The sequence below is a fragment of the Protopterus annectens genome, chromosome 9.part0 (assembly GCF_019279795.1).
Source record: "Protopterus annectens isolate FY-2018-M chromosome 9.part0, PAN1.0, whole genome shotgun sequence".
NCBI lineage: Eukaryota > Metazoa > Chordata > Ceratodontiformes > Protopteridae > Protopterus > Protopterus annectens.
The window spans coordinates 907,793,235-907,818,159 of NC_056743.1; the positions used below are offsets into that span (position 1 = coordinate 907,793,235).

Sequence of the window (24,925 nt, forward strand, 5' to 3'; positions counted from 1 at the left end):
CCCCCTTTTTAAAAAATTTTTTAAAAAAAACCCAAAATTTGCCTTAAAAAATTTTTTTGGGGGGGGGGGGGCTTCCCCCAAAAAAAAAAATTTTTTTTTTTTTAAAGGGGTTTTTTTTTCCCTTTCCCCCAAAATTACAGGGGTTTTAAAAAAAATTTTTAAAAAAAAAATAAAAAAAATTTTTTTTTTTAAAAAAAAAAAAATTCATTTCCGGGTTTTTTTTTTTTAAAACCAAGGCAAAAAAATTTGGCCAAAAAAGGGGGGGGGGAAAAAAAAAAAAAATTTTAAAACCAAAAAACCCACAAAAAAAACAAAAAACCCAAAAAAAAAAAGCGGGGGCCTTTTTTTTTTTTTTTTCCCCCCCAAAAAACTTTTTTTAAATAAAAAATAAACCACTTTTTAAAAAAGGGTTTTTTAAAAAATTTTTAAAAAAAACTTTTAAAAAACCCCCTTTTTAAAAATTTTTTTTTTTCCCCGGGGTTTTTTTAAAAAAAAAAACCCCCCAAAAAAAGGGGGGGGGTTTTTTCCCCTTTTTTTTTTTTTTTTTTTTTTTCCAATCCCAAAAAAAATTTTTTTTTTAAAAGCCCTTTTTAAAAAAAAAACCCCCCAAAATTTTTTGAAAAAAATTGGAAAAACCCCCCCCTTTTTTTAAAAAAAAAAAACCCCTTTTTTTTTCCCAAAAACCCAAAATTTCCCTTTTTTTTTAAAAAAAAAATTCCCCTTTTCCCCCCCAAAAAAAAATTTTCCCCAAAAAAAGGGGGTTAAAACCCCCCCCCCAAAAAAAAAAAATTTTTTAAAGGGTTTTCCCTTTCCCCCAACCCGGGCCCCCAAAAAACCCCCCCCCCCTTTTTTTAAAATTTTAAAAACCCCCCAAAAGGAAAACCCCCCTTTTTTTTAAAAAGGGGGGGGGCCGGCCCCAAAAACCCCTCAAAATTTTTTTAAATTGGAAAAATTTTAAAAAAAAAAAAAAAAGGTTTTTTTTTTTCCCTTTTTCCTTTTTTTGGGGTTTTTAAACCCCCCCAAAAAATTTGGGGGGGGAAAAATTTTTTAAACCGAACCCAAAGGGAAAGGGGTTTTTCCCCAGGGGAAAAAGGGGGCCTTTTTGGGAAAAAAAATTTTTTTTTTTTAAACCCCTTTTAAAGGGTTTTTCCAATTTTTTTTTTTTTTTAAAAGACTGGAATTCATTGTCTCACAAATTAGTGCCATTTAAACTAAATTAGAAAAAAGGCAGCAGTAAACAGCACTTTGTGTGTGTTCTGTGACATTTGCACTGTTTCAGTTTTAAGTAGTCATTCAGCAGCAGGGAATGTTACTGTTCTGTTTTACTCAGAACTTTGTACGCATGCAACATCTATGAAATGACAAGAGCTTTAGGCAAATGGAGGCCTGCATGATGTAGCATTTGTTACCAAAACAATGACTTGTGGGATACTGAGTGGCAACCTGATTTATCCAAACCACGTCAATATGCTGTACTCCAGGTGGTCAGAGTCTGTAATTACATATAAAAATATTTAAAATCCTGTAAATAATCCCAGAGTGCTGTTAAAGTGTAGGAAACATCATGCCATGATGTTTTAAACATGTTTTTTGAGTCTGTGGGTGCGGTACTCCTTTAACATGATCAGGCAGATTCTGTTCCTTTAACCAAGCATGCCTTCTAGTAACAGAACTTGTAACAGCGGCCCTGCAAGAGGCCTCCAGTGAATCAAACACATTGCAAAGTATGCTTTCCCACTTGTTCAGTTGCATGCAATAAATCCTGCAATTCCTTGTTCTCTGAACATTCAGTATTTGTCAACATTTTCTGTTTAAGTAGAGACATTAAATATTGCTGATATTTAAGCATATGAAATTGACAATTTAAAGCCCTTACAGCCAGGATGGCAGAAGTGTAAACTCCACCCCCACCCATCTGTCTAGAGCCCTAGAATCCCTATCAGAGGGGACAGGGTTTTTTGCAGTGGAAGCTTTAACCCCCTTGGGACCCTGAGATATAGTTTCCGGGTCAGCAGCTGGGTTTTCATATAGGAATTTATGAGACTCCAGGACCCTGTAGTATCTGTCTCGCTTAGCAGGTGCAGGGGGTAAAGAGTCAGGGGACAGTCCGGACTCTGAAAATACATCATCTACAATGTCTAGGACAGGTGAAATAGCAAGGGGTCTGTGCTGAGGAAGAAGCAGAAAGTCTCTGAGCCTTTTCTTAGATTCAGAATAATCTTGGTTCTCCCAATGGAAATGCTCCCTCATAGTATGCAGTGTTTCCCCAAAAGAATAGTCCTCAGGAGGAGAGGCTGAAGGAATGGATTCTTCAGCATCAGAATCCTCATAGGGAAGCATGGAGTAATCCTGTTCAGAAGAGGAATCAGAGGAAACAGATACCTGATCAGAAGAATCGTACTCTGGTCTCTTGCCTAGGCCTCTTATCAGGAGGGGGATGGGAGCCCCTGATAAAAGTAATTAGGTCTTCAGCCATTTTGAGCATCTGTTTTTTAGGCATGGAAGTCTGAGTAGGAGAATGCTGTACTTGTTTCTTTGTCTTTAAAGCTGCTTTAGTCTTTGTCTTTATGTTAAGCCATCTTCAGCTTCATAGTTGTGTAGGTCTGAAGACATCCTCAGAATCCGATGCCTGCTCAGCGGCTCCGGACCCATCTGAGGGAGTGATTTCAAAGTGTCCAATACCTTGAGTTTCCAGAGGCCCAGTCAGCTCCATGTGGGAGTCTGTAGTGGCCTGTGGCTCTGAGGTAGTGGGCGCCAGGGGCTGCGAAAGTGCCTCACTGAGAACCGGCGACTGGCTTCGTCTGTTTTGGACCTCGGATGCCTATCCTTGTCCTTGCGTTTTTTTGTAACCTCCGGTTGTCGGCTGTTCCGCCGGCATTATATAATTAAATCTTCGGCCAAAGTAATGAAATGCAAAATCGAACTGACGCTTGATAGTGCATTGGTTAAATCTAGCACAAAACCGACAGCTAGCAACGTTGTGATCAGGGCCTAGGCAAGGAATACAGTAAGAGTAAAAATCCTTACGAGGTATTTGCTACCCACAAAAAATACAATTGTTAACTTTTTCTGACATCTGTCTGGAGCAAGAAAAAAGTTTCCCCAATGGGGTACTTAACTTTAATGAAGACTTCGGTTCTGAAATTCAGATTTGAAAATCTCAGGAGTCGGCCGACCGGCACTTGTGAACTGCTTTTGCTTCGGGCACCGTGCGGCAAGAAAGACTGAAGAAAATGGTGTCGGCTGCATCTTTTACACCCCTGGCGCACTGACGTCAGGGAACAGGCGACAGCAACTGACGCCGGATCTAGACTTTGGAATTCTGGCCGACTGCGGGGTAGCCTGCCAGCAGGATAACCCAAGAGTAATGACTGCAACAGTGAAATACGATGAACATCGGGGGACAAGGTGTCATCATCAAAAGAAAGCTGGCCAGGAGAATTGATTTTTGATCAATTTGTTAAGGGATCTTCAACTGAATCAGACTCCTTTTCAGATGCAGGTTCACGTCGTCTCTTCCATAGACAGAAGGAAAAGTGAATTAGTAAAAAGGAATGAGGGGGGTGTAAGATCAGGTTTCACTTAAATGCACTATTTTCTTTGCATAGGCCTAGAAATGCAACTACATTAAAACAGGCTTAAATCTTCATTTTCTATTTTACATTTTATATGCAGTTTCAAAAGATCCCTAGTAAAAAGGCAAGGGGTTAGGATAGCAAAAATGGTATCAGAACATGAATTTGTACAGCAATTAAATATATTAAAAAACATGCTGACAAAGAAAGGATACTCAAACATTTGTGGATGGGATATTTAAGGAAGTTACAACAAAGAGAAAGAATGGACATTTTATTCCTCTGTTGGGGGAAAGCACAGAATAGTGAACAAGGGGTTATACACAATGAAGGGAAACACTTCAACAAATCAGGTATACTTATATTTAACAACCAGTTCTACAATATTAAAATGATTTTAACACACAATTGGCACATATTCAGTACGAACCCAGAACACCTTGACTTGGTGGGAACATAATTGTCTATAAAAAGGACACCAGCATAAAAATATGATGGAAACCTATATAAAGACGAATGCAAGGACGGGGGCATGGTAAAATGTGGATTTTGCATGCAATGCAAATATATCCTGGAAGGCAAGGAGGTATATATACCCAATTAGGGTGTATATACAACACGAAAAAAGTTCACTTGCAGCAGTGAGGGAGTTATATATCTAGCCAAGTGCTCCCTGTGTCCATGTTTTCACATAGGAAAAACCATCAATGCACTGAGAGCTAGAATTTACCAACATTATTATGACATTGGTAGGAATGAAAGAAAAAATGTCTTAGGCTGCATCTAGGACACAGTTTCAAGTTCACTGTCATTGAGCAAGTCACTTTGGGTGAGGGGAGGACCCCTGAATGAATATCTAGAACTGAAGGAGCTCAGATGGCAAATGAAAACTAATGCCTCTGAGGCACCAGGACTTAACAGTGCAATTTCTATTAGTTTTTTTTTTAAAACTTAAAGCAGAACTTTAATTTCAAGTGCTTTATACAGGATGATGTCATTTAGTAATTTTAAGTAGTTATTTGTATTTATGTATGAATTCACTTTTTGTACAATGGTATTCTGATGAATTTTCTACTGTATGGCGAAAGGGCTCGATCAATAAATCGGTTGTGTATCTTACTGGCTTATATCTGGCTTTTTATATCAGTCTGTGGTTGGTGTGTGCTTTTCGTGTGTGTGTTATATATATATATATATATATATATATATATACACACACACACACACACACACATATATATATATATATATATATACACACACACACACACACACACACACACACACACACACACACACACACACACACACACACACACACACAGAGATAAAGTTCCTAACTACCCCATCAATGAATTAACATTTCGGCCTGCTGAAGGAATTGGTTTTATCTGGATGAGATAAGGATGCAAGACAAAGAATGCTTCAATATAGGAAAAGAATGTTTCATGAAGGACAAAGTAAAACCAAGTAGAGAGACTATTTGTGTGTTCTTTTTTGTAATCAAGAGTCAGCTGAGGAAGTGCAGTGTATTGGACAGTAATCGGTGTTATATACAAAATGCTTATAATCTCATAGTAGTGCTTGTCCACCTGGTTTCAATACATCTGTCAGCAATTACCAATATACAGTTTGTCGGTTTGTTTCTGTAACATGCTGCCAATTTCAATTTAATAATGACCCCCTTAGACTTCACACAGGAAAAAGTTAGTGCTACCTCATGTCACAATGGTCTTAGCATCAACACCCTTTACTTTTTCAGATTCCAGTGCTGGGTTTGTAGTGGGGGAATTAATTACATTACATTAATTACAGTGAGTGAAGCAGCTTCTCACCCCAGCTCTCTCCTTGTCTTTCCCTACCATTTTAGTCTGTCAAAACTGATGCCTCAGACTGAATGGGGGATGCATTGAAAGGAGTGTAAGTACAACGTCTGTGGAATGAGCAGGACATAAAATGTCCAACAGATGATGGCAGCAATCAATACTCTAAAACAGCCCTAAAGGAGAACCACACGACAGACTCAAAAACATGTTTATTTCTTCATGGTTTGGGGTTTCCTACATTTTAACATCAACCACTCTGGGACTATTTATGGGTTTTTCAATATTTTTATATGTAATTTCTGAGTCTGACCACATAGGCTCTGGCATCCTTAAGTAATTCTGACAGTTTAGTCTGCCTATAGGTATCCCACAATGCAGTGCTCGTCTGTAACAAGTTACATCACACAGGCCTCTTTCTTCCTAAAGCTCCTGTCACCATTGATTTCACATGCATACACTGCTGTCTTTCAGTCAGTTTGGCATTTAAGGACTACTTAAAACACAAACAGCGCAAATGCCACAGAAAAGACTTTCAACGTGCTTTTTACAGCTGCTTCTTTTTAGAATGGCTAAGCTGCATTTTTTTTTTGTGAAGCCTGAATGGTACTACTTTGGCTCATCTCCCATCCCCTTTCAAACCCAACTTCCCTAGCTGTCAAAGTGCTAAGGGTATTCAGAGCAGTTACTTGGTGCGACTGACAGCTCAGTGGGACACTTCACTCATGCACCATTTCCGTTCTAGCCTTTACTTTTCTGTATGGATAGGGGAAGGACTAGGGAGCTATGACATCACAGCATGGGTGGGTTTTTAGGACGGTCATGTGGATGTCAAGGTTGGGAGGGAATTGGCTAGAAAACTACCTGTATTCATTCAGTGGCCTTGATGACCTCAATAAATTGGGAGACTTCCAGGGCGGAATAAAAGTTATTTGAAAGTGAAACCACCACAGTAAAGTAAGGTACTGTTCTAGTGGAGGGAGACAGAGAGAGAGAGAGAGAAACAGTCTATTTAAAATATTTTAAATGCTGTGTTTATTTATAGCAGGGATAATAAATAGGGAGAAAAGGACACAGAAGTTGAGCATTTAATAACAGAATCCCATTGTCCTTTAAATCATCTCTTGTCTCCAGGACCTCTGACAAGGTATCACAAACAAGGGGGTACCAGATCTTACTTCACCACCCCCCCTTTGCAAACTTAACACGATTGTATGGGAGGTTGCAACTCAGCTTTGTCCAACTCTTCTGGCCTCATATTCTATTACAGCAAATTCCTAACAATTAATAGACAGGCTGAGAAGAATTAGGACAGACCCTCACAAATACAAACTACACCTAGAGGACTTCTAGGAAATGATTCAACTTTGAGGAATGCCTCAAACAGATTGGTTTGATTCCTTTCAAAATATACAGATATACAGTTAATGAAATTCTGTTCCAGGATTGCTTGCAAACAGTACTGAACGAGATACTTTACCATTCCCACAAATGGGAATGTTTCTCTGTGCCTTTCTACCCTTTTCACGGATATCTCAGGTTCTTATAAAGATCCAGAAAGACTCTCCGAAGATAATGGTAGTGACTCCCTTTTGGCTCAGGCAATAGTGGTTCCCCTTCTTTTGGAAATGGCCAAGGGCGATTACCACAGGCTTCCCTGTAAACTGGATCTACTTACACAAGATAAGGGCTGTTTGATGCACCCAAACTCTAAACTACTTAAAAATCGTCTGCCTCGATGATACAGTTTTGATACCCTTTAGATATATATTTTTTTTAATACAGATGTGTAGCAGGTACTAAAGAAGGCTACAATCCCTGCTACTAGAAAATCATGCACATGCAAGTGGAAAAAGCTTTTAGAGTTGGTGCCATACTACGAGCCAGGATCTTTTGAAGGCCTGGATACCTCTGGTTCTAAAATATTTGAGCGTTACCATCCTCTGGCCTTTCTTACTCTAACACTCATCTTTCGGCCATTTCCACTCATCTGTCCTTGGACCGCCCTCTTTTTCCGTTCTTAAGTCAAGTAGTTTTTGAAAGGGATTTTACATACAAGTTTGCCTACAGACCATGTGGCGACCCCTTCAGATCTTAATTTTGTGTTTGAAAACCCAACACTTCTTCCATATGAACCAGCTCATCAGGCTGATATGAGGTTCTTGACTTGGAAAACTACGTTCCTTATTGCTGACATCTCCAGGAAGGGTATCCGAGTTACAAGCTCTTATGATGAGTCAGTCCTACTGCATTTTCCAAGGATAAAGTTAATTTAACAAGTTCTTCTTTTGTGCCCAAAATACTTTGAGCATACCTTGTACCAACCTATTAATTTCCATGTTTTCTTTTCAGACACCCAAAACAAGGGGCAAAGAATCTTGCATACTCTGGATGTATACAGGCTGCTCAGACACTAGCCTTCCTGAAGGACTTGGTTCTGTCCAGGTAATCAGCTGTTTCCTATGAAGGTAAAAAAAAATGGACTAAAAGTGCCAAAGCAGACAAAGTATTGTGTAAGAACTTGCCATAACTTTAGATGTCCTACTCTTTTCTATGCTGCTGTATCCATAACATCAGGGAGTTTGCCTCTGGTGAACTCTTGTATGTCCGGCTACTATACAAAAGTTAAATGCTACCACTAGGGCGCGTGCAATGTCCCATGTCTCTCCTTGAGTAGGTCTGTCGTAAATGGACATCAGCACGCAACCACTTCAGGACTGAAGGCTGCCGGAAACAGTGGCTACGAAGTGGGTATTCCAGGAGTCAGGCAAGTGCAGGGGGAAGGCTGAGTGGGAAACTATACATCAGCATATAGAAGAGAAGGACATCTGAAGTTATGATAAGAACTTACACAATACTATGTCCTTCTATTCATATGCTGCTCTCTTCATAATATCAGGGAGAGTGCAAAACCTCCTGTCCTAAGAAAGGAGTGGTGGAACAGAAGCACCTTCCACAAACCCATGGAGGATGGCTCTGGCAAATCCTGCTCTGGCTCTAGAGACCATGTCCAATTTGTAGTGCTTAGTGAATACATGTACAGAGAACCATGTAGCGGCTTCGAGAATAGCTCATGTGTCCAAACCTTTAAAGAATGGCTCTGAGGAGGCAATGCCTTAGTGGAGTGTGCATTGACAGGAGAGGAGAGTGACTTACCATGGGTTATGTAACAAACTGAGATGGTTTTAGATATGCAAGAGGATATGGTTAGCTTGACAACAGGGTGCCCCAGGGCTCTTGGGTGACATGAGATGAAGAGCCTGTCAAACCTGCAGATGGGTTTGGTCTTGGCCAAATAGTATCAGAGTGGTCTGTGTACATCTAAGGAGTGAAGTATCTTCTCTGCCGGGTTTTGTGGAGAGGGCAAAAATGGTTGGCAGATTAACAGCCTGGTTCAAGGACAGTTCAATGACCACTTTAGCCATGAACGTTGGGTTAGTAAGCAAGCATACCCTGTCCTTGTGGAAGACAATAAAATGGGGAGAGGCCATAAGGGCATGGAGTTCCGGCTGAAGTGATGGCCACCAAGATAATTGTTTTCCAAGTATTGTTGGAGGGAGCAGTCTTTGGCTGGTTCAAAGAGTGGGAGAGTCAATTTTTCCAGGACAAAATTGAGTTCCAAAGGAGGCAGAATGGGCTTCCTTGGGGGTCTGAGATGTAGTGCCCCTTTCAAAAAAAAAAAAAAGCTTGACTTCTAAACTTGAAGCCAAAGGTGGTACCAGGAGCAGGCAAGCTGAGATGGCAGACAGATGGGTTTTAATGGAGGAGTAGGAAAATTCAGACTTCTTAGGTCACATAGGTAAGAAAAAAAACACTGGTGGCTTTGCAGTCAGTGGTTTTAATTTGCTTTTCTGACACCATACAGAACATCTCTTCCACTTAGATAGGTAAGATTTCCTGGTAGTTGGTTTCCTGGCCTCCTGCAAAACCTGAAGCACGTCTTCTGTGTACAGGTGTTTGAAGGTAATCAACGCCCTATCACCCACAGTGTAAGATTCAGTGTGGACAGTTGGGGGTGTAAGTGTTCCCTTCTCCTGTGTGAGTAGGTCCTCGGTGGGATAACTTGTGGTAATTGCCCTTGACTAGATTAGTAATAGGGGGAGCCAATGCAACCTTGGCCAACAGGGAGTCACCAGCAAGATTTGAGGTTGCTCCTTCTGAATTTTCAGTAGGATTTTCTGTACGAGAGGGAAGGGGGAATGCATAAGAGTGCATCCCCTTCCAGTTGATGTAAAGGAGCATCCACCTTCCATGCTTCTGGGTGTGGTTTGGGAGCTGTCTGTTCAGCATCCACTCGTGAGACAGGGTCAACGTCCTACTTAATGAATCCACCATAACATTGTCTGCAAAAGGAATGTATACCGCTTGGTGGAGGATCTGTTTTTCCAAGGCGATTTCCCAAGCCTGGAGTGCCAGCCTGCACAGGAAGTAGGACCTTGCCCCCCAGTTTGTTGATGTACCACACCACCGTTGTGTTGTCTGTGTACCATCTTAGAATGTCTGGTAGAAGCTGATCCTTTAAAATTATCAAAGCCAATATCAACGTCGATACTGATGTGGTCTTTCTGTTCAGTGAAGGTCCATGTGTTCCTCACCTCTCCATTCTTCTAAGGTTGTACCCCACCCTGTGTCTGATGCATCTGTAAAGAGATCCTGGTTGGGGGTGGTGGTAAGGGGAAGCCAGGATTTGACTGCATCTGGGTAATCCACCAATTCAGTTCCCTGGCCAGGCATGGGAGCTTGGGAATCATGAACTCCATGGGATAAAGGTGTTGCTTCCAGATTGTTCGCAAGTACCACTGGAAATTCCTCATGTGAAGCCTTGCCAGAGGTACCATGGGGATGGTCGAGGCCATGAATCCTAGGATTCTAAGGAATCCCCTGGATGAAATGGTTTGAGGAGAAGAATTTCCCTTAAGTATGTCGTGAGAATCAACATGTTTTTCTGCGGGAAAGCAGGCCAACATTTTCCTTGTCAGAAGCAGACATCCCAGGAACACCTGATCCTGTGTGGGTATCAGGAATGACTTTATGAGGTTTATTGTAAACCCCAGATCTCGTAAGATGGAGATAGTAAAGTCCAGGTGTTGTATGGCCATGGTACTTGATGTAGCCTGAATGAGGATGTCATCGAGGTAGGGGAAAAGTTGTATTCCCCATGTCCTGGCAAAGGCCATGACTAGGGCCACTTTGTCAATACTCTTGGGGCATAGAGAGACCAAATTGTAAAGCACAGAACTGTAAGTGTGCAGAGTCGACTGAGAAGTGCAGGAATTTTCTGGAGAGAGGATGAATTGGGATGTGTAAGATAGGGGAAAAGTTGTATTCCTCATGTCCTGGCAAAGGACATGACTGGGGCAAGACATTTTGTCAATACTCCTGGGGCCATAGAGAGACCAAATCGTACAGCACAGAACTGAAAGTGTGCAGAGTCCACTGAGAAGTGGAGGAATTTTCTGGAGAGAGGATGAACTGGGACGTGTAAATAGGCATTCTTTATGTTAAAGGATATCAAGAAGCCCTGTGGAAGGATCAGGGGCAGAAGAGTAGGTAGGGAAAGCATCCGAAAGGAGGGAACCCGAAGGAAGGTATTGAGATGTGATAAATCCAGAACGGGCTTCAAGGGGCTTTCTTTTCTGGGAATCAGGAAAATTCTTTAGTAGAACCCATTCTCTCTTGCAAGAGAAGGGACTTCCTGAATGGTTCACTGAGCGAGAAGTTCTTGTAGGACTGGGGGGGGGATTGAAGCATGGTTTTGGGATTAGATCTGGCCTCCCAAGTCATGAAGTATCTCTGCTTTATGATAGATAGGACCCAAGAGTCCATGGCAACCTGTTTCCATGTGGGGAGGGATAGGGAGACACAGATGGAGAGATGGGTATCTGGGCGAACAGCCTGGTAGTCACAGGCTACCAGGCTTCCCCTTAAAGGGCTGTTTGGAAGGCGTGGAGGGAACAGACCTAGAAGGGAGCTGTTACCTGAGGTACTTTCTGGTTTTAGCTGGCACTTTCTCGGCTGTGGACCTCACAAAGGAGGTTTTGGCAGGGTAATTTCTTTAAAAACGAGGGACTGGGGAGACAAAAATACGTCTCAGTTCCTGTAGTTCCTTGCCTTTAGTCTGGAAAGCCTTGAAGTGGTCAACAGCAGCTATACCAAACAAATCTTTACAGTCTAGAGGAAGGTCCAGGAGTTTAGATTTGATATCAGGGAGGGGGTGGAATCTAAGCCAAGAACAACACCTGATGACAGATCCAAAAGCAGCAGCCCTAGATGAAGATTCTACAAAGTCGTAGCTGCACTTACAGTGTTTGGTTACTTGGGTGCAGGAATTAAGGAGAGAAGATATTTTGTCTTTGGTTGGGGAGTCAGGGTGGTCCCCCAACTGTTTGGCTCTCATGGCAGATGTGGTCAAAGAGTATTTAGCTTTGTGTGTTTGATAGTTGAAGACTCTTACTGCTAAGGTGGTAGAGGTGTACACTTTTTTCCCCCCAGACGCTCCACAAATCTGGTCTCGGAGGGCATTAGAAAGGTGCAGGGAAGTAATTCAGAAGTTTTGTCAGCAGCCACAGTGATAACTGAAGGGTGTGCAGAAGGGGCTTTGTACAGGAATTTAGCTTATTCAGGGACCTTACAGAATTTGGGTGCAGGGGGCTGCGAATCAGGATTTTTTTTAAGCAGTCAGGAAGGCATCCAGGAACGCAGGGTGTAAGGGAGGGTACAGCAGAGGGACTAGGAGACTTCAGTTGGAGTAACTCATAGTATCCCTTTTGGGTCTCGATGACCTGGCAGCTTTCCCATTTAAGAAATTTTGTATTTGTGCAATAGTCTCACCAAAGGTGAAGTCCGATCCTGGGCAGTCTGTGCTGTTAGACTCCTCCCCTGGGGAAGCATATCCCAGAAGAGAAGCAATTTGAAAAGAATAAGTGAGGGATTCCTCATCTAAAGAATCCTCTTCTCCAGAGTAAACGCCGGGAGCAGGTCCCTTAGGGACAGAGTCCAACGGGGCTTGGATCGGAGTCGGGGCAGGCCGGGAAGGCATATAGAAGGCCTTGGATGAAGGCCTGCCAATCCAGAGGCTGTTTGACGGGAGGAGTAGACAGGAGGATGAGAGATATAATTAGTCTTTTAATTTTGTCTTTTTGTGTGACTCCAATGTCAAAGAATAGGACATGCAATAAAGGGTATGAGGGCCAGACGTCAGCTGGCACTCCACAACATCAAAGGCTACATCTTCACATACAATGATCTGAGGGACCCCAAGCACCCCCCAGAAATGATGAGCCCTGATTCCTCCTCGGTGACCAAATCGGACTCCTGCGAATCCCTCCGGGATGTGACCTCAGGTGTAGTACAGACTTCCTCTGGGCTATCCGCCAAAGGAAGATCTGAGGACTCAGGTTCGGACTAAGAGCCTTCACTGGCCGTGAGAGATATGGCTGGAGTGGAGGGTGCAGCAGTTGATTTAGGCCTGGACTTTTTCACCTTCTTGACTGAAGGCTTGTCCGGGGAACCAGACATCGGATCCATATGAGAAGCTAACCATTTAAGTCTCTGGTTTTCTAGGTAAAGTTTCAACACTAAGCGGCTTCTAAGGGTTTTGGGGACGAAGGCCTGACAAAAACTACAAGAGGTAAGGTCATGTTCTTGGCCTAGGCAAAACAGGTAGAGCTCATGCAAATCTTTGTGTGGAATTTGCCTTACACACTTGCACTTGCCCCTCAAACCAGACATGAACCCAAAAGCAAAAAATAGTTAGATGGTGCAAAGTCCTTTTTCCGAAAGAGCGATGACCGGAGCTGGAAGTCACACAGATGGCAGAAAAGTTCTGAAGTGGTTGCATGCTGACGTCCACTTTATACCAGATGTCTGTTTACAACAGACGTCCTCGAGGAGGGACGTTGCACTCGCCCTAGTGGTAGCATTTAACTTCTGTATAATGGCTGGACGTACGAGAGGTCACCACAGGCAAACTCCCTAATGTTATGGCTACAGCATCATATGAATAAGAAGGACATTTTCTAGATGGCTTTTTTTTTTTTTTTTGCTGTTCTCACCATAAAGTACAGTTGTGTACACTTAACATAAATGTAGACGTTGGAATGTATTCACTGTTGCAATCACCACATTGGGGTCATCTGCCTGCAGGTAGCCCTCAGTCGGCCTGAATACCAGAGTCTTGGGATTTCTGCGTCTGATGCTGTTGCTTCTTCCATGACGTCAGGGGTATAAAACATGCAACCGACGCCATTACATCACTTTTTCTTGCCCCAGATGTCAGGTGACCCCAAAATATGAAGCAATTATATGGTGTGAAATACCCCAGCAAAAAGAAAATACACAGTGTAAGATATGCCAAACCAAAAGAGATAGTTGAAAGCAAAGACAATCAGGGGGCTGGAGTGAGGGTAACCAGGACTGCAACAGTGAATGCACTCGAACATCTACATTTATGGTTAAGTGTACACAACTGTACTGTGTTTCACTGATGCAGTCATCACATTTGGGTTTATTCCCAAAGCTAAGGAAGGGTGGAAGTAGATTAAGAAGCATTAGGCCTGGCAATCAGGCCCTGTAAGACTGCTGTGGCAAATCCAGCTCTGGATTTAGAAAAGATAGGCAATTGGTAATGCTTGGTGAAACTGTGTACCAAGCTCCAGGTTGCAGCTTCCAGGAAATCCCTGGTAGGAAGTCCTCTGAGAAATGCAGTAGAGGTAGATGCAGCCCTAGTGGAATGTGTTCTTATTCCCTGTGGGGTAGGTTTTTCATGGTGTTTGTAGCAGAACTAGATGCAGTGTGCTATCCACTTAGATATGGTTTGCTTTGAAATGGCCTTCCCCTCTGCCCCCGCAGCAAAGCTGACTAGCAGCTGGTCAGATTTTCTGAGAGGCTTAGTCCTGTCCAAATAGAATCTAAGCTGCCTGTGCACATCTAGAGAATGCAGTATCCTTTCCCCTTTATTTTGAGTATTAGGGGAAAAAAGTAGGCAAATGAATGGACTGATTTAAAGCCACACTAGACACCACCTTGGGCATAAAAGATGGGTTTAGTCCCGAGTGAAACCCTGTCCGCATGGAAGATAATGAAGGGTTCCAATGCCATAAGGGCCTGCAGTTCAGACACTCTTCTTGCTGAAATGATGGCTAGAAGTAAAGCTGTTTTCCATGAGAGGAATTTCAACTCTGCTGTAGCAGCCGGTTCAAAAGGGGGGGGTGTAAATTTCTCCATTACAAAGGTAGGGTCCTACGCTGGAGTGGGAGCTCTCCTGGGGGTCTTAAATTTTTGGCCCCTCTAAGGAACTGTTTTATCAGGGGATGAGAGAAGAGGGGTGGCTCAGTATTATAATGAGCTGAGATGGCAGAGGCATGAATGTTAATTGAAGATAAGGATAGGCCCTTGTGGAGAAACTCTGTTAAGTAGTATACGAGGTAAGCTAGGCACAGTTGTGGCCATCCCTTGAGACTGGCTCCAGGAACAGTATATTTTCCACTTTTCTGAACAGGATTTTCTAGTACTAGGCCTCCTTGCCTCAAGAATAACATCCAGCACCTGCTTATTGAGGATTGCTAGAGGTGAGTTCAGGGGATTAAGCCAGGCTGCAAGGTTCAGGGTCTGAAGCGGAGGATGCAGAATTTGGCCCCCCTGCTGGGACAGCAAGGAAGAGGTCTGAGGCAGATGCCATTGTTGTAGCACTGTCAGACTGCGCAAAAGTGGATACCAGTGCTGGCGTGGCCAGTCTGGTGCAATCAGGATTGTCCTTGGCTTGTCCTGTTTGATCTTTAGTAGAACCTTTGAGAGGAGAGGCAGAGGGGGAAAGGCATAGACTGAGAAGCTTTCCCAGGAAAAGGACATGGCACCAACCTTCCAAGCTTGGCTGTGGGGAGTTCTGGTGCAATATTTGTTCAATTAATAGTTCTGAGGGGACGCAAACAGGCCCACCTCTGGTGTCCCCATAAGTTTGAATATTCTGGGTTCCAGTTTCCATTCGTGTGGGTCCATGAGATTTCTGCTTAAGTAGTCTGCCAATGAATTTAGTTTGCCTGGCAGGAATTTCAGCTTGCAGGTGCACTTAGTTGCTCAAAGCTGTGTTCCACAGAGCCATGGCTAGTCTGCAGAGTGGATAGGAATGTGCCCCCCCACTTGTTTATGTACCACATAACTGTGGTATTGTCATTCTTCCAGGACAACTATTGGTAAAGACAAAGGCCTTTGAAGGCTGTCAGAGCATTCTGTACAGCTAACATTTCTTCTTGATCGATATGCAGGTGCATCTGCTTTGGGTTCCATTTGCCCTGAATGCACTGCCCTGCATGTGAGCCCCCTATGATTAGTCTGATGTGTCTGTTAGGGTTTGGGCGGCAGGGGGTAGAGTTAAAGAGTCCCCGGTTGTGGCTGCAGGCCTGTGCCCACCAAAGGAACTCTGCCCTTAGACACGGAATGATAGGAATTATTGTTTCCAGGTCTTGTGAATGTTGACACCATAGACTTTTTAGATACCAATTAAGTTTCCTCATATGCAGTCTTGCATAGGGAATTAACAGAATGCAAGAGGCCATGAATCCCTGAGCTTGCAGTATTTTCCTTGCAGATAGCTGGTCTTTGGTGGCCAGTAGGTTGAAGTAAGTTGTCAAATTAATTTGTTTCTCTGGAGTAAGGAATGCCATCTGGGAAGTTGTGTTCAAGCTTGCTCCCAGGAATACAATCTGTTGGCAGGGTACTAGGTGCGATTTATTTTTGTTGATGGTGTACTCCAGTGAAGTTAGAAGTCTCTTTACAAATGCCAGGTGCTGTAGTAGCATGTCCTGACTTTCCGCCTGAATCAGGCAATCGTCCAAGTATGGGTAAATCTGAAAACTTCTCTGCCTGCAAAAAGCAATGGCTGGAGCTAGGCACTTTGTGAAAACCCTAGGCGCAGTAAGGGAAGTGCAGAGAACTGATAGTGCATAGAGCCTGCCCTGAAGCAAATGTATTTCCTGCAAGATTCTCTTATGGGGATATGCAGGTAAGCTTCTTTTAAATCTAGGGTTGCCAGCATCCTTGTCTAGCATAGGAAGCAGCTGTTGAAGAGTTAGCATTTTGAATTTTAGAACCACCAGAAAGGTGTCGAGAATAGATAAATCCAGGATAGGATGCCAGAAGTTTTCTTTTCTGGGAACCAGGAACAGTCTTGAATAAAAGCCTTGTTCCCTTTGTTCTGCTGGGACAGGTTGAATGGCCTTGATGCCGAGGAGAGAAAGTATTTGCTTTTGGGCCTCTGCCCACTGGTTTGGGGGGAGGTCTGGCCATCCACTTAGGGTTGGAAGTGAGTGGAAGTGGAATCTGTATCCTAGGGAAAAGATGTTTAAAACCCACTTGTCTTGAGTAATGTATTCCAAGTTTTTAGAATGCAGGGCGAGTTTTCCTCCTAAAGGTGCAAGTACTTGAGCAAGGCTTGGGGGAGTTAAAGATAAGTCACGGTGCAAGTTTACCATAGGGGGGGTGGCTTACTACTTCCTGTTTTGGACGTGGGAGCACCCCACTGCTTAGATCTGTGCATAACCTGAGACTGAAGTGTTGGGGGTCTGCTGCCCCTGGGTTTGGACCGAGAAGACCTGGAAGGGACTGGAAAAGACCAGTTCTTTGAAGACCAATGACTACTGAATCTAGGTGGCTGTACCTGTAAGAAATCTTTAACAGTTTGCATAGATTTAGCTTTCTCCTCCATCCTTTTGAGAACTTCTTCCATTTTATTACCAAATAGGCGCTCTTGGTTTAAGGGTGCATCCAGTAATTTTGCTTTGACATGATCTGGCAAGTTTTGTTCCTCAAGCCAAGCATGCCTTCTAAGAACAGACCCAGTGACAGCAGCCCTACAAGATGCTTCTAAAGCATCAAAACCACACTGCAAAGTATGTTTACCAACTTGGTCAGCAGAATGCATTAACTCTTGTAAATCTTTCTGTGCTGCACAGTCAGGAATCAACATAATTTTCTGTTTAATTAGCCCCATAGTATGCTGCTGATACTTCTAACATATGACACTGGCAATTTAAAGCCCTAATGGCCAGAGTAGCAGAGGTGTATACCTTCTTACCCCATCTGTCTAAAGCCCTAGAATCCCTGTCAGAAGGGGTAGGATTCTTGGCAGTAGTAGCCTTAATGCCTTTTGGTCCTTGGAAAATGGTCTCTGGATCCGCACCAAAGGAATTTGAGAGATTCAGGTACTCTACAGTACCTGTCAGGTTTCCTGGGAGCTGGAGGCAAAGTATCCGGGGTAAGGCTGGATTCCAAGAAAACATCTACGATCTCCATAACCGGAGGGATAGCTAGAGGCCTGTGCTGAGGCAGGTTTAAAAATTCCCCGAGTCTCTTTTTGGACTGAGAGTAGTCCTGGCTTTCCCAGCAGAAATGCTCCCTAAGGGTATGCAGAGTTTCACCAAAAAAATAACTCTTCTGGAAGGTAAGCAGAGGGAATGGAATCCTCTGCATCAGAATCCTCATAGGTAGATAAGGGTATGCCCTGGTAGTCAGAAGAAACAGAGATATCAGATTCCTGATTAGAAGGAAAATCAGTTCTAGGTCTCTTGAGGGGGAAGGCTGGCTTCCCCCAATTAAGGTAATAAGGTCTTCAGCCATTCTAATCATTTGTTTTTGAGGTATGTGGGCCTGAGAAAGCACTTTGGTAGTCTGTTTCCTAGGCGCAGTGCAAACTTTAGGCCTGAGAAATTCAGTATTTTTGGCTTGAAACGAAGTCGTCGGTTTAATATAAAAATCGATAGGCCTGAATACACCCTCAGAAGACGGTGCCTGCACAGCGGCTCAGAACCCATCCAAGGTGGAGACATCCGCAGGTTCCATAGTTGAAGAAGCATTTTGCAGCATACCGGACTCTGAATGGATCTCAGTAGAGGCCTGCGAATCTGTAGAAGCAGGGGCTGCGAAAGCACTCTGAGTACCGGCGGACTGGCGACTAGCTTAACAGTAGCGTCGTCGGCAGTTTTGGACCTAAGCAGTCTGTCTCTGTCTTTATCCTTACGTTTTTTCGGAAGATCGGTAGTCGGATGGCTTACCGACTCCATTTCGGAGTACGGAGATCAAGAGCAAAAGTATTTAGCTACAAAAATTGCCCAACGATAGATAGTTCGGCCATTGAACAAGGCACAAAACAGACAGCGAGGGAAGTTGTGGTCTGGGCCTAAACAGGTGACGCAGTAAGAATGAAAATCTCTGAGGTATTTGCTTTCCACAGGCAAGACAATTATTAATTTTTTCTGACATCGGTTAGAGCAAGAAAAAAGGATCCCCAACAGGGTACTTACCTTTTAGAAGACTTCTGGCCTGAAACTCGAAAACGAAAATTTCAGGAGTCGGCCGACCGACACTTTCTAACTAATACTGCTGCTGGCACCACACAGCAAGAAAGACTGATGTAATGGCATTGGCTGCATGTTTAATACCCCTGACGACCTGACGTCATGGAAGAAGTGACAACATCCGATGCAGAAATCAAAAGACTCTGGTATTCAGGCCAGCTGAAGGCTACCTGCAGGCAGATAACCCAAATGTCATGACTGTAACAGTGAAACACGAAGAACATCAAGTCACTTCTGCATGATCAAGGCTCAGTACCAGAGATGTGGCTTCTTGTGTGGCTTTTTGGAGAAGGGTAAATTCTACAAGTATTCTAGAAGCAGCAACTTGGCCCACTATACAAACATTTACAGAGCATTACAAACTGGATTCCTCTTCCAGATCCAAAACAGGATTTACTTGGACCATGCTCTCACAGGGCTCTTGGATTCTTAAAATTCCTTCCACCTCCCTAGATAATTTTAAGCTTTGGAAACCTACCCATACGGCTTACATTACAATAGTGATCTAATGATGAACTACTACAACAGTGACCTAATGTTGAACATACCACAGTTGTGCAAGTAAACTTAGCATTACAGCAGATGTTTTAATAAAGCACTGCTGCAGTACCCGTCTTCTCTCTCTATCCCCCTTGACTTGTTTTTGGTGTACTGCCAGGGTGGGGATGTACATACTTTGTAGAAAGCATACATTTAAATTTATACATTATTTCTCCTTCTCTAGCATTTACCTTTAAAGGTTCTAGCCTCCCTTCTTGAAACAAGAGAACTCTGAGGCTTTTGGCACCCAAGCCATTGTTTTTACATGGCTCTTCTTGAGTCATTTAGTTGTTATGGTTCATGGAAGCCATCATGAAAGTCTGACAACCATCCAGTGGTCATATCCTTGACAGGATACGACTTGTATAGCTTAGGGTACTGCAACAGTGACCTATGAGAACATCTACCATCATGGTAAGTTTAGTTACATAACTATACTTTCTGGATATTACAAAAGAGATGAAAGAATTGGAGGTGGGATATAAAAAGGAAAAGCAAAATTTAAAGACATTAATTAATTTGTACATAAATTAATTTGTAGGAACAATGCATGCAGAATAATGTTTAGTCAGATGAGTAAGGTTTAGCGGAAGACAAGAACTATGAAATTTATGTAATGCTGAAGTGAATAAAAATTACAAAAACATGCATACAGCATAACAATGGAAGTGGTCGTTCGTGTTTTTCCTTTTCTACAAGATGCACGCAAGGCCATGTTAGATTAAAATGTGGTTTAATAAATATTACAAGGCAAAAGGAATATCAGTTTAACGTCTTTCTGAAGGATGAGAGCCTAAGAACTGCAGCATTCTTAACACCCCCACTACAGTATCAAGTACTGGAACATGAAACCAGACACCCTGTGTGAGGACAAAACCCCTAGCAAAGCCAATGAACAAGTAACATTTTCTAGCCTATAAGCAAGGCCTCAGATCCTCAACACCTTACAACACACAACATCCTAAAACGTTTATCAATTCCATCAGGAAAAGGTCCCACAAATCTTGACTTCCTCCCCACCAAGTTAAGGGGGCAGACTGTAGGATGTTTGCGCATGTGTCTACTAACCAGTTAATCCACTGCTGAAAGCAAGCATCTGGTACAGCACAAGACAGATAATCATACCACCATGCTGCCCCGCTGGCAAAGACCCCACATTATTAACATTAGATTTAACATCACCTTAGGGCAAAAAGCATAAAAAGAGTATTACAATGCATGGATTAACATGTGGGAAGTACAGGGTAATGTAAAGTCAACTGCAATTACACTGTATGATAACTTACCTTAGCCTCCCCAAAAACAATGTACGTGTCCGATGCCGGACTTTTATAAACATCTGGCTTTGTGATGACAAATAAGATGTTCTTGGATTTTCTGATTGTGACCCTTGTTACCCCTGTGACCTGGCGAAGCCCAAGTTTCGACATTGCCTAAAGAAAAGAGAAAAAGAAAAAAAAGAAAAAAAAAGAAAAAACTAAAAATAGTTCTTACATTTTTATTTCACATTACCAAGAAATCTGTACAACAGTGGCCTGGTGACAGGAAGCAAGACATTCATGTTTAAAAGATTATGAAATCGGTGCAACAAAAGAGTCACAGGTGCAGAAAGATCATGCAGCTATGACAGTATACTCAACAGTGCATGTTGTCTGAATGCACAGATCACTGTTGCAGTATCATTCATAATCGCTGGGAATTTTTCCCACAGCCAGACTTACATCCATCGCTTTCAGTTTCTCACAACTGTGGAGGACACCAAAGCAAGTCCCAAGGGTATGGATTGGTAGGAGGGAGCTAAACTGCTTCAACATGCTTGAACACAAACACGTAATGTTAAGAGGATGCTCAAAACTGTACTATGTACTTCACAAGGATTACTGCTACAGTTAATTATTCAAAATGTTTGGGAAGAGAATTAAATCAATGCAAGTCCTTGCAATAGACCAGCGGTGAAGTAGCACACATTACCTGCAAGACTGCAGTGGCAGTCCTACACTGTTTCAAAAAATGTATTTGTACTTAACATCTAGGAAAGGTCTGCAGACAGATACTATACTAAACTACCAATTACAATTATGGCTAGGCCTGTGGATCTGCAAAGAGAGAGTTCACTTTGTTTTTTGACACACAAGATTTTGGTGGTCTGTTATTACTTTTAGGACTCAAACTTCCACCCTGACTTGAATACATGAAGTACATGTAGTAAGGCTAACATGTCATTGATACTGAACTATCTGGTTCTGTGTGGTAGTGGTTTTACCACCCTCGCTCCTTCAAAGCTTCTGTGTGAGTTCACCATCTAAAACGTCTGAGGCATCTGTAGACAGTCGGGGATTCAATGGTCAGCAAAGAATATAAAAGGCAAACTTCCTCTTGGACAGCATCCTAAGACTGGTAATTAGTATCACTTTCTCCAGTGACTGAAATAGCGTTGCCTTGAAGATGGAGGCAAAAATGTGCCACACTGGCTTCAGGACAGCCCTCGTCATGCAGGTCTTCTCAGCTATTCTTAAGAAATAGTTCAGAAAACAGATATTTTTCCAAAAAGTAATAAAAGAGTTTGTTCTCAATGTCCATAGCTACTCCAAGGAATTACTTTAGAAAAAATATGAGACTGGAAGTCAAGAAATTGATAAAAATTGAAACCGATTTCTCTCCCTGCTGTAGACAGAACAAGTCCTGTCAACTTAGTAGATGACGAGTCTGAACAGTGGTTCAGGTGCTTGTAGTTGCTGATGGGAGAAGATGCCAGCTTACCCATGTACATGGAGGAAGCCAAATCCAGCTCGCTCCATGGGTGGCATAAGACAGGACCACCAGGCTTTCATCCTATGGAGCTCGAGCTCAGCAGGCCTATGCCGCCATGTGCAAGTCACCCAGTATGCAGAGTGGAAAGGAATGCTTTCCCCTCAGAAGGCTCTACACAACAGGGCTTGGAGGTGACGGCAGGGGACGGGTGCTCCTCTGAGGGAGACAGTAGGCCTGCCAACAGGACAAGTTAGTTGTCCTTCTCTCTTCCACCCAACACGCTCTGCAGAGCTGATAAGCTAATTAGGGATTCTGGGAAGGAACAAATGAGCTGCAAGACTCTTACCTCACCCTGTGATTCCTGGTGCATGCTATTTCGAAATAAATGGGATGAATGGGTGCAGGTAGAGGAATCAGGCTTGGTTCATGGGGATTATACAAGAGAAAATTATGGAGATGCCCAAGTCCATGGACTGTGTGGAAAAGCAGAAGACCCAGAATTTGATTAAGTATTCCAAATAAATTCCGTCTCCTACCAGATCTCTAATGCACATCGAACCATTTGTCTTTCAAAAAAGTTTTTCACCCATTAAATGCATGAGCATATGTACGAGTACAAGTGTGTCTGGTACTTAAGCCTTTAGAATTCTAAATTAAAATTGGGCTCTTGTGTGCATAAAAAATTGTGCTGATGCACACATTTAATTGGTTAACATGCACACAAGATCTTACAAAAGCATGCCTGACTGTTTAGAATTCTAAAGGCAAAAGTGGCAGAAAGTCTCCAAAAAAAAATGGAATATGCCCCAACACCTTTCCTGGCCATCAGACAGGGAATCCTAAGAAAGTGAGACACCCTTCAGAGTTACTAATTCCTGCAATAAACCTTAAACCAAGTCAATGAACTCTTCGATATCTACAGAAGACAGTATGGAAAAATAAATATTTAATCTTTTGCCCCTTTTCTTCTTAGTAAAATCCTAGAAGGAAACCAGTTCCAGCGTGGAGACATAACTGTTGAACTCTGAGTAAAGGTAGACTCAACAGAAACCAAGGAAGCTACACCAGCGATAAGTTGTATGACAATTAATGCAGTTAGCTTGGGCTTTGTCAGAGCCTTCTGCCACATAAACATTTTAATTTCTTAGTTTTTAAAAGAAGGGCAAATGCTTGTACAACATCAGTTTTATCCATGACCTGACTGTCCAGAGACTAAGGTCCCAAAAGCATCTTTTCAAGTTGCTGAAGCTTTTGGGACATTGTAAAGCTTTACTACACCACCTGATTGCATCAATAAAAGTAAACGGGGCTCTCATTAGTGTCATTGGCAACATTCACACAAATATGGCAAAAGAGCCAACTGTCTGCAGGACAAATTTATTGCCCACAGTTCCATTCACATGGTGAAGCTGTGATCCCAAAACACCTAAAAGTCCATGAACATTTTTCAAACTGGAGAATTATAACAAAGGGGTGACTCTTCAACTGAAGGATGACAAAAAAACATAAGAGATAAAAGAAGGTCCCCACCCATAAAAGTTTCAATGAAATCTCAAATTACAATTGAGCAGCTTAGCACCATTAAATGCATCAAAACCCTTTCTAAAACACTCTCTCAAAAAGGAACTAGACAGGCAGGAAGGAGCACTACATCAATGGATCGGGGGAAAGAAAATTATCAGCTTGGGAAAGTTTAAGAGTCAATAACACTTGACGCAATAAGCCATTAGTGGGCATATTATTATGGATCTCAAACAAGGACATAGGCATTCCCCGCAAGCACTTAACCCCACCAAGTTCAGATCCAGACCTTGTCTGTTGAACCTGTTTGACCTCTTGGAGACCGTCACCAAGGCCTTGGAGAAGGGAAATTCAGTACATACAGATTACCTTGACTTGGCCAAGCCCTTTGACAATCCCCCCACTCTGGCATCATCAAAAAGCTAACACAACTTGGAGTAAGTCCCTATCTCATCAGCTGGGTGGCCAACTGGCTCACAGACTGGATCCACAAGGTCAAAATAGGTGCCTCCACCTCAAACAGCAGACCTGTCACTAGAGATGTTCCCTAGGGACCTGCCTGGGACCACTACTGTTTGGCATTTACTTCTCAGAGGTCCAAGCAAAGATAAAAGGCCTGTGGCTGACAGTCTGCGGATGACTGTAAGCAAGGTGTTGTCACTAATTCCCCAAATGATGTTAAACTGCAAGAGGGTCTCACAGCAACAAATGACTGGTGTCAAAGTCATGGCCTTAAGTTAAATGCAAAAACATGCACTATCATACCATTTTGAAAAAACACGGCCCCTACTAATTACCACATCAACGGCAACTCCTTAAGCACACAACCTGTGGTGAGACACCTGGGTACTCAGGTTGACAACAATCTCACATTCGACCATCATGTAGAGGCAGTGGTCAGAAAAACTATTTACTTGGTTCATCTCATAAGTGAACTGATTGCATCCAGAAAAAAGGAGGTCATTAACTCTCTCTACTCCTCCCTCATTAGGCCAACAATTGAGTAGAATGCCCAGATTGGTATGTACCTATACAAACACCTGTACCAACTGGAAAGGCCATATAAATACTTCACAGAGAGAATCCACGGCATCCAACATCTGTCCTATGTGGAAAGGCTGAAATCACAATCACTCTACTCAGCATCACACAGACTGCTCAGAGGTGGTGATCTGTTTCTCGCCTGCAAGACAATACTTCACCCTACCAGAGATGCTCCATATCCGCAAGTCTAACTCCTCACGCATTACCCGCTCAAAAGGGCCAAATCTAGTATGAGACATCAACAAAACCTGATGGAGAGACAGGTTTGTCTCCCAGAAGCTGCCCAGTCTCTGGAATAGACTTCCCATACATGTCAAACAGA

General features: G+C 42.8%; 1 protein-coding gene across 8 annotated transcripts in view; it reads right to left on the reverse strand.

Moving 5' to 3' along the window:
- NACA (nascent polypeptide associated complex subunit alpha) overlaps positions 1 to 24,925 on the reverse strand; it is a 464,777-nt gene that overhangs the window by 266,247 nt on the left and 173,605 nt on the right. For all 8 annotated transcript variants that reach the window (XM_044083639.1, XM_044083638.1, XM_044083636.1 and 5 more), the window contains one exon: positions 20,574 to 20,720. In XM_044083639.1, the coding sequence (XP_043939574.1) occupies positions 20,574 to 20,720 (147 nt within the window). The remainder of the gene's footprint in view (positions 1 to 20,573; positions 20,721 to 24,925) is intronic.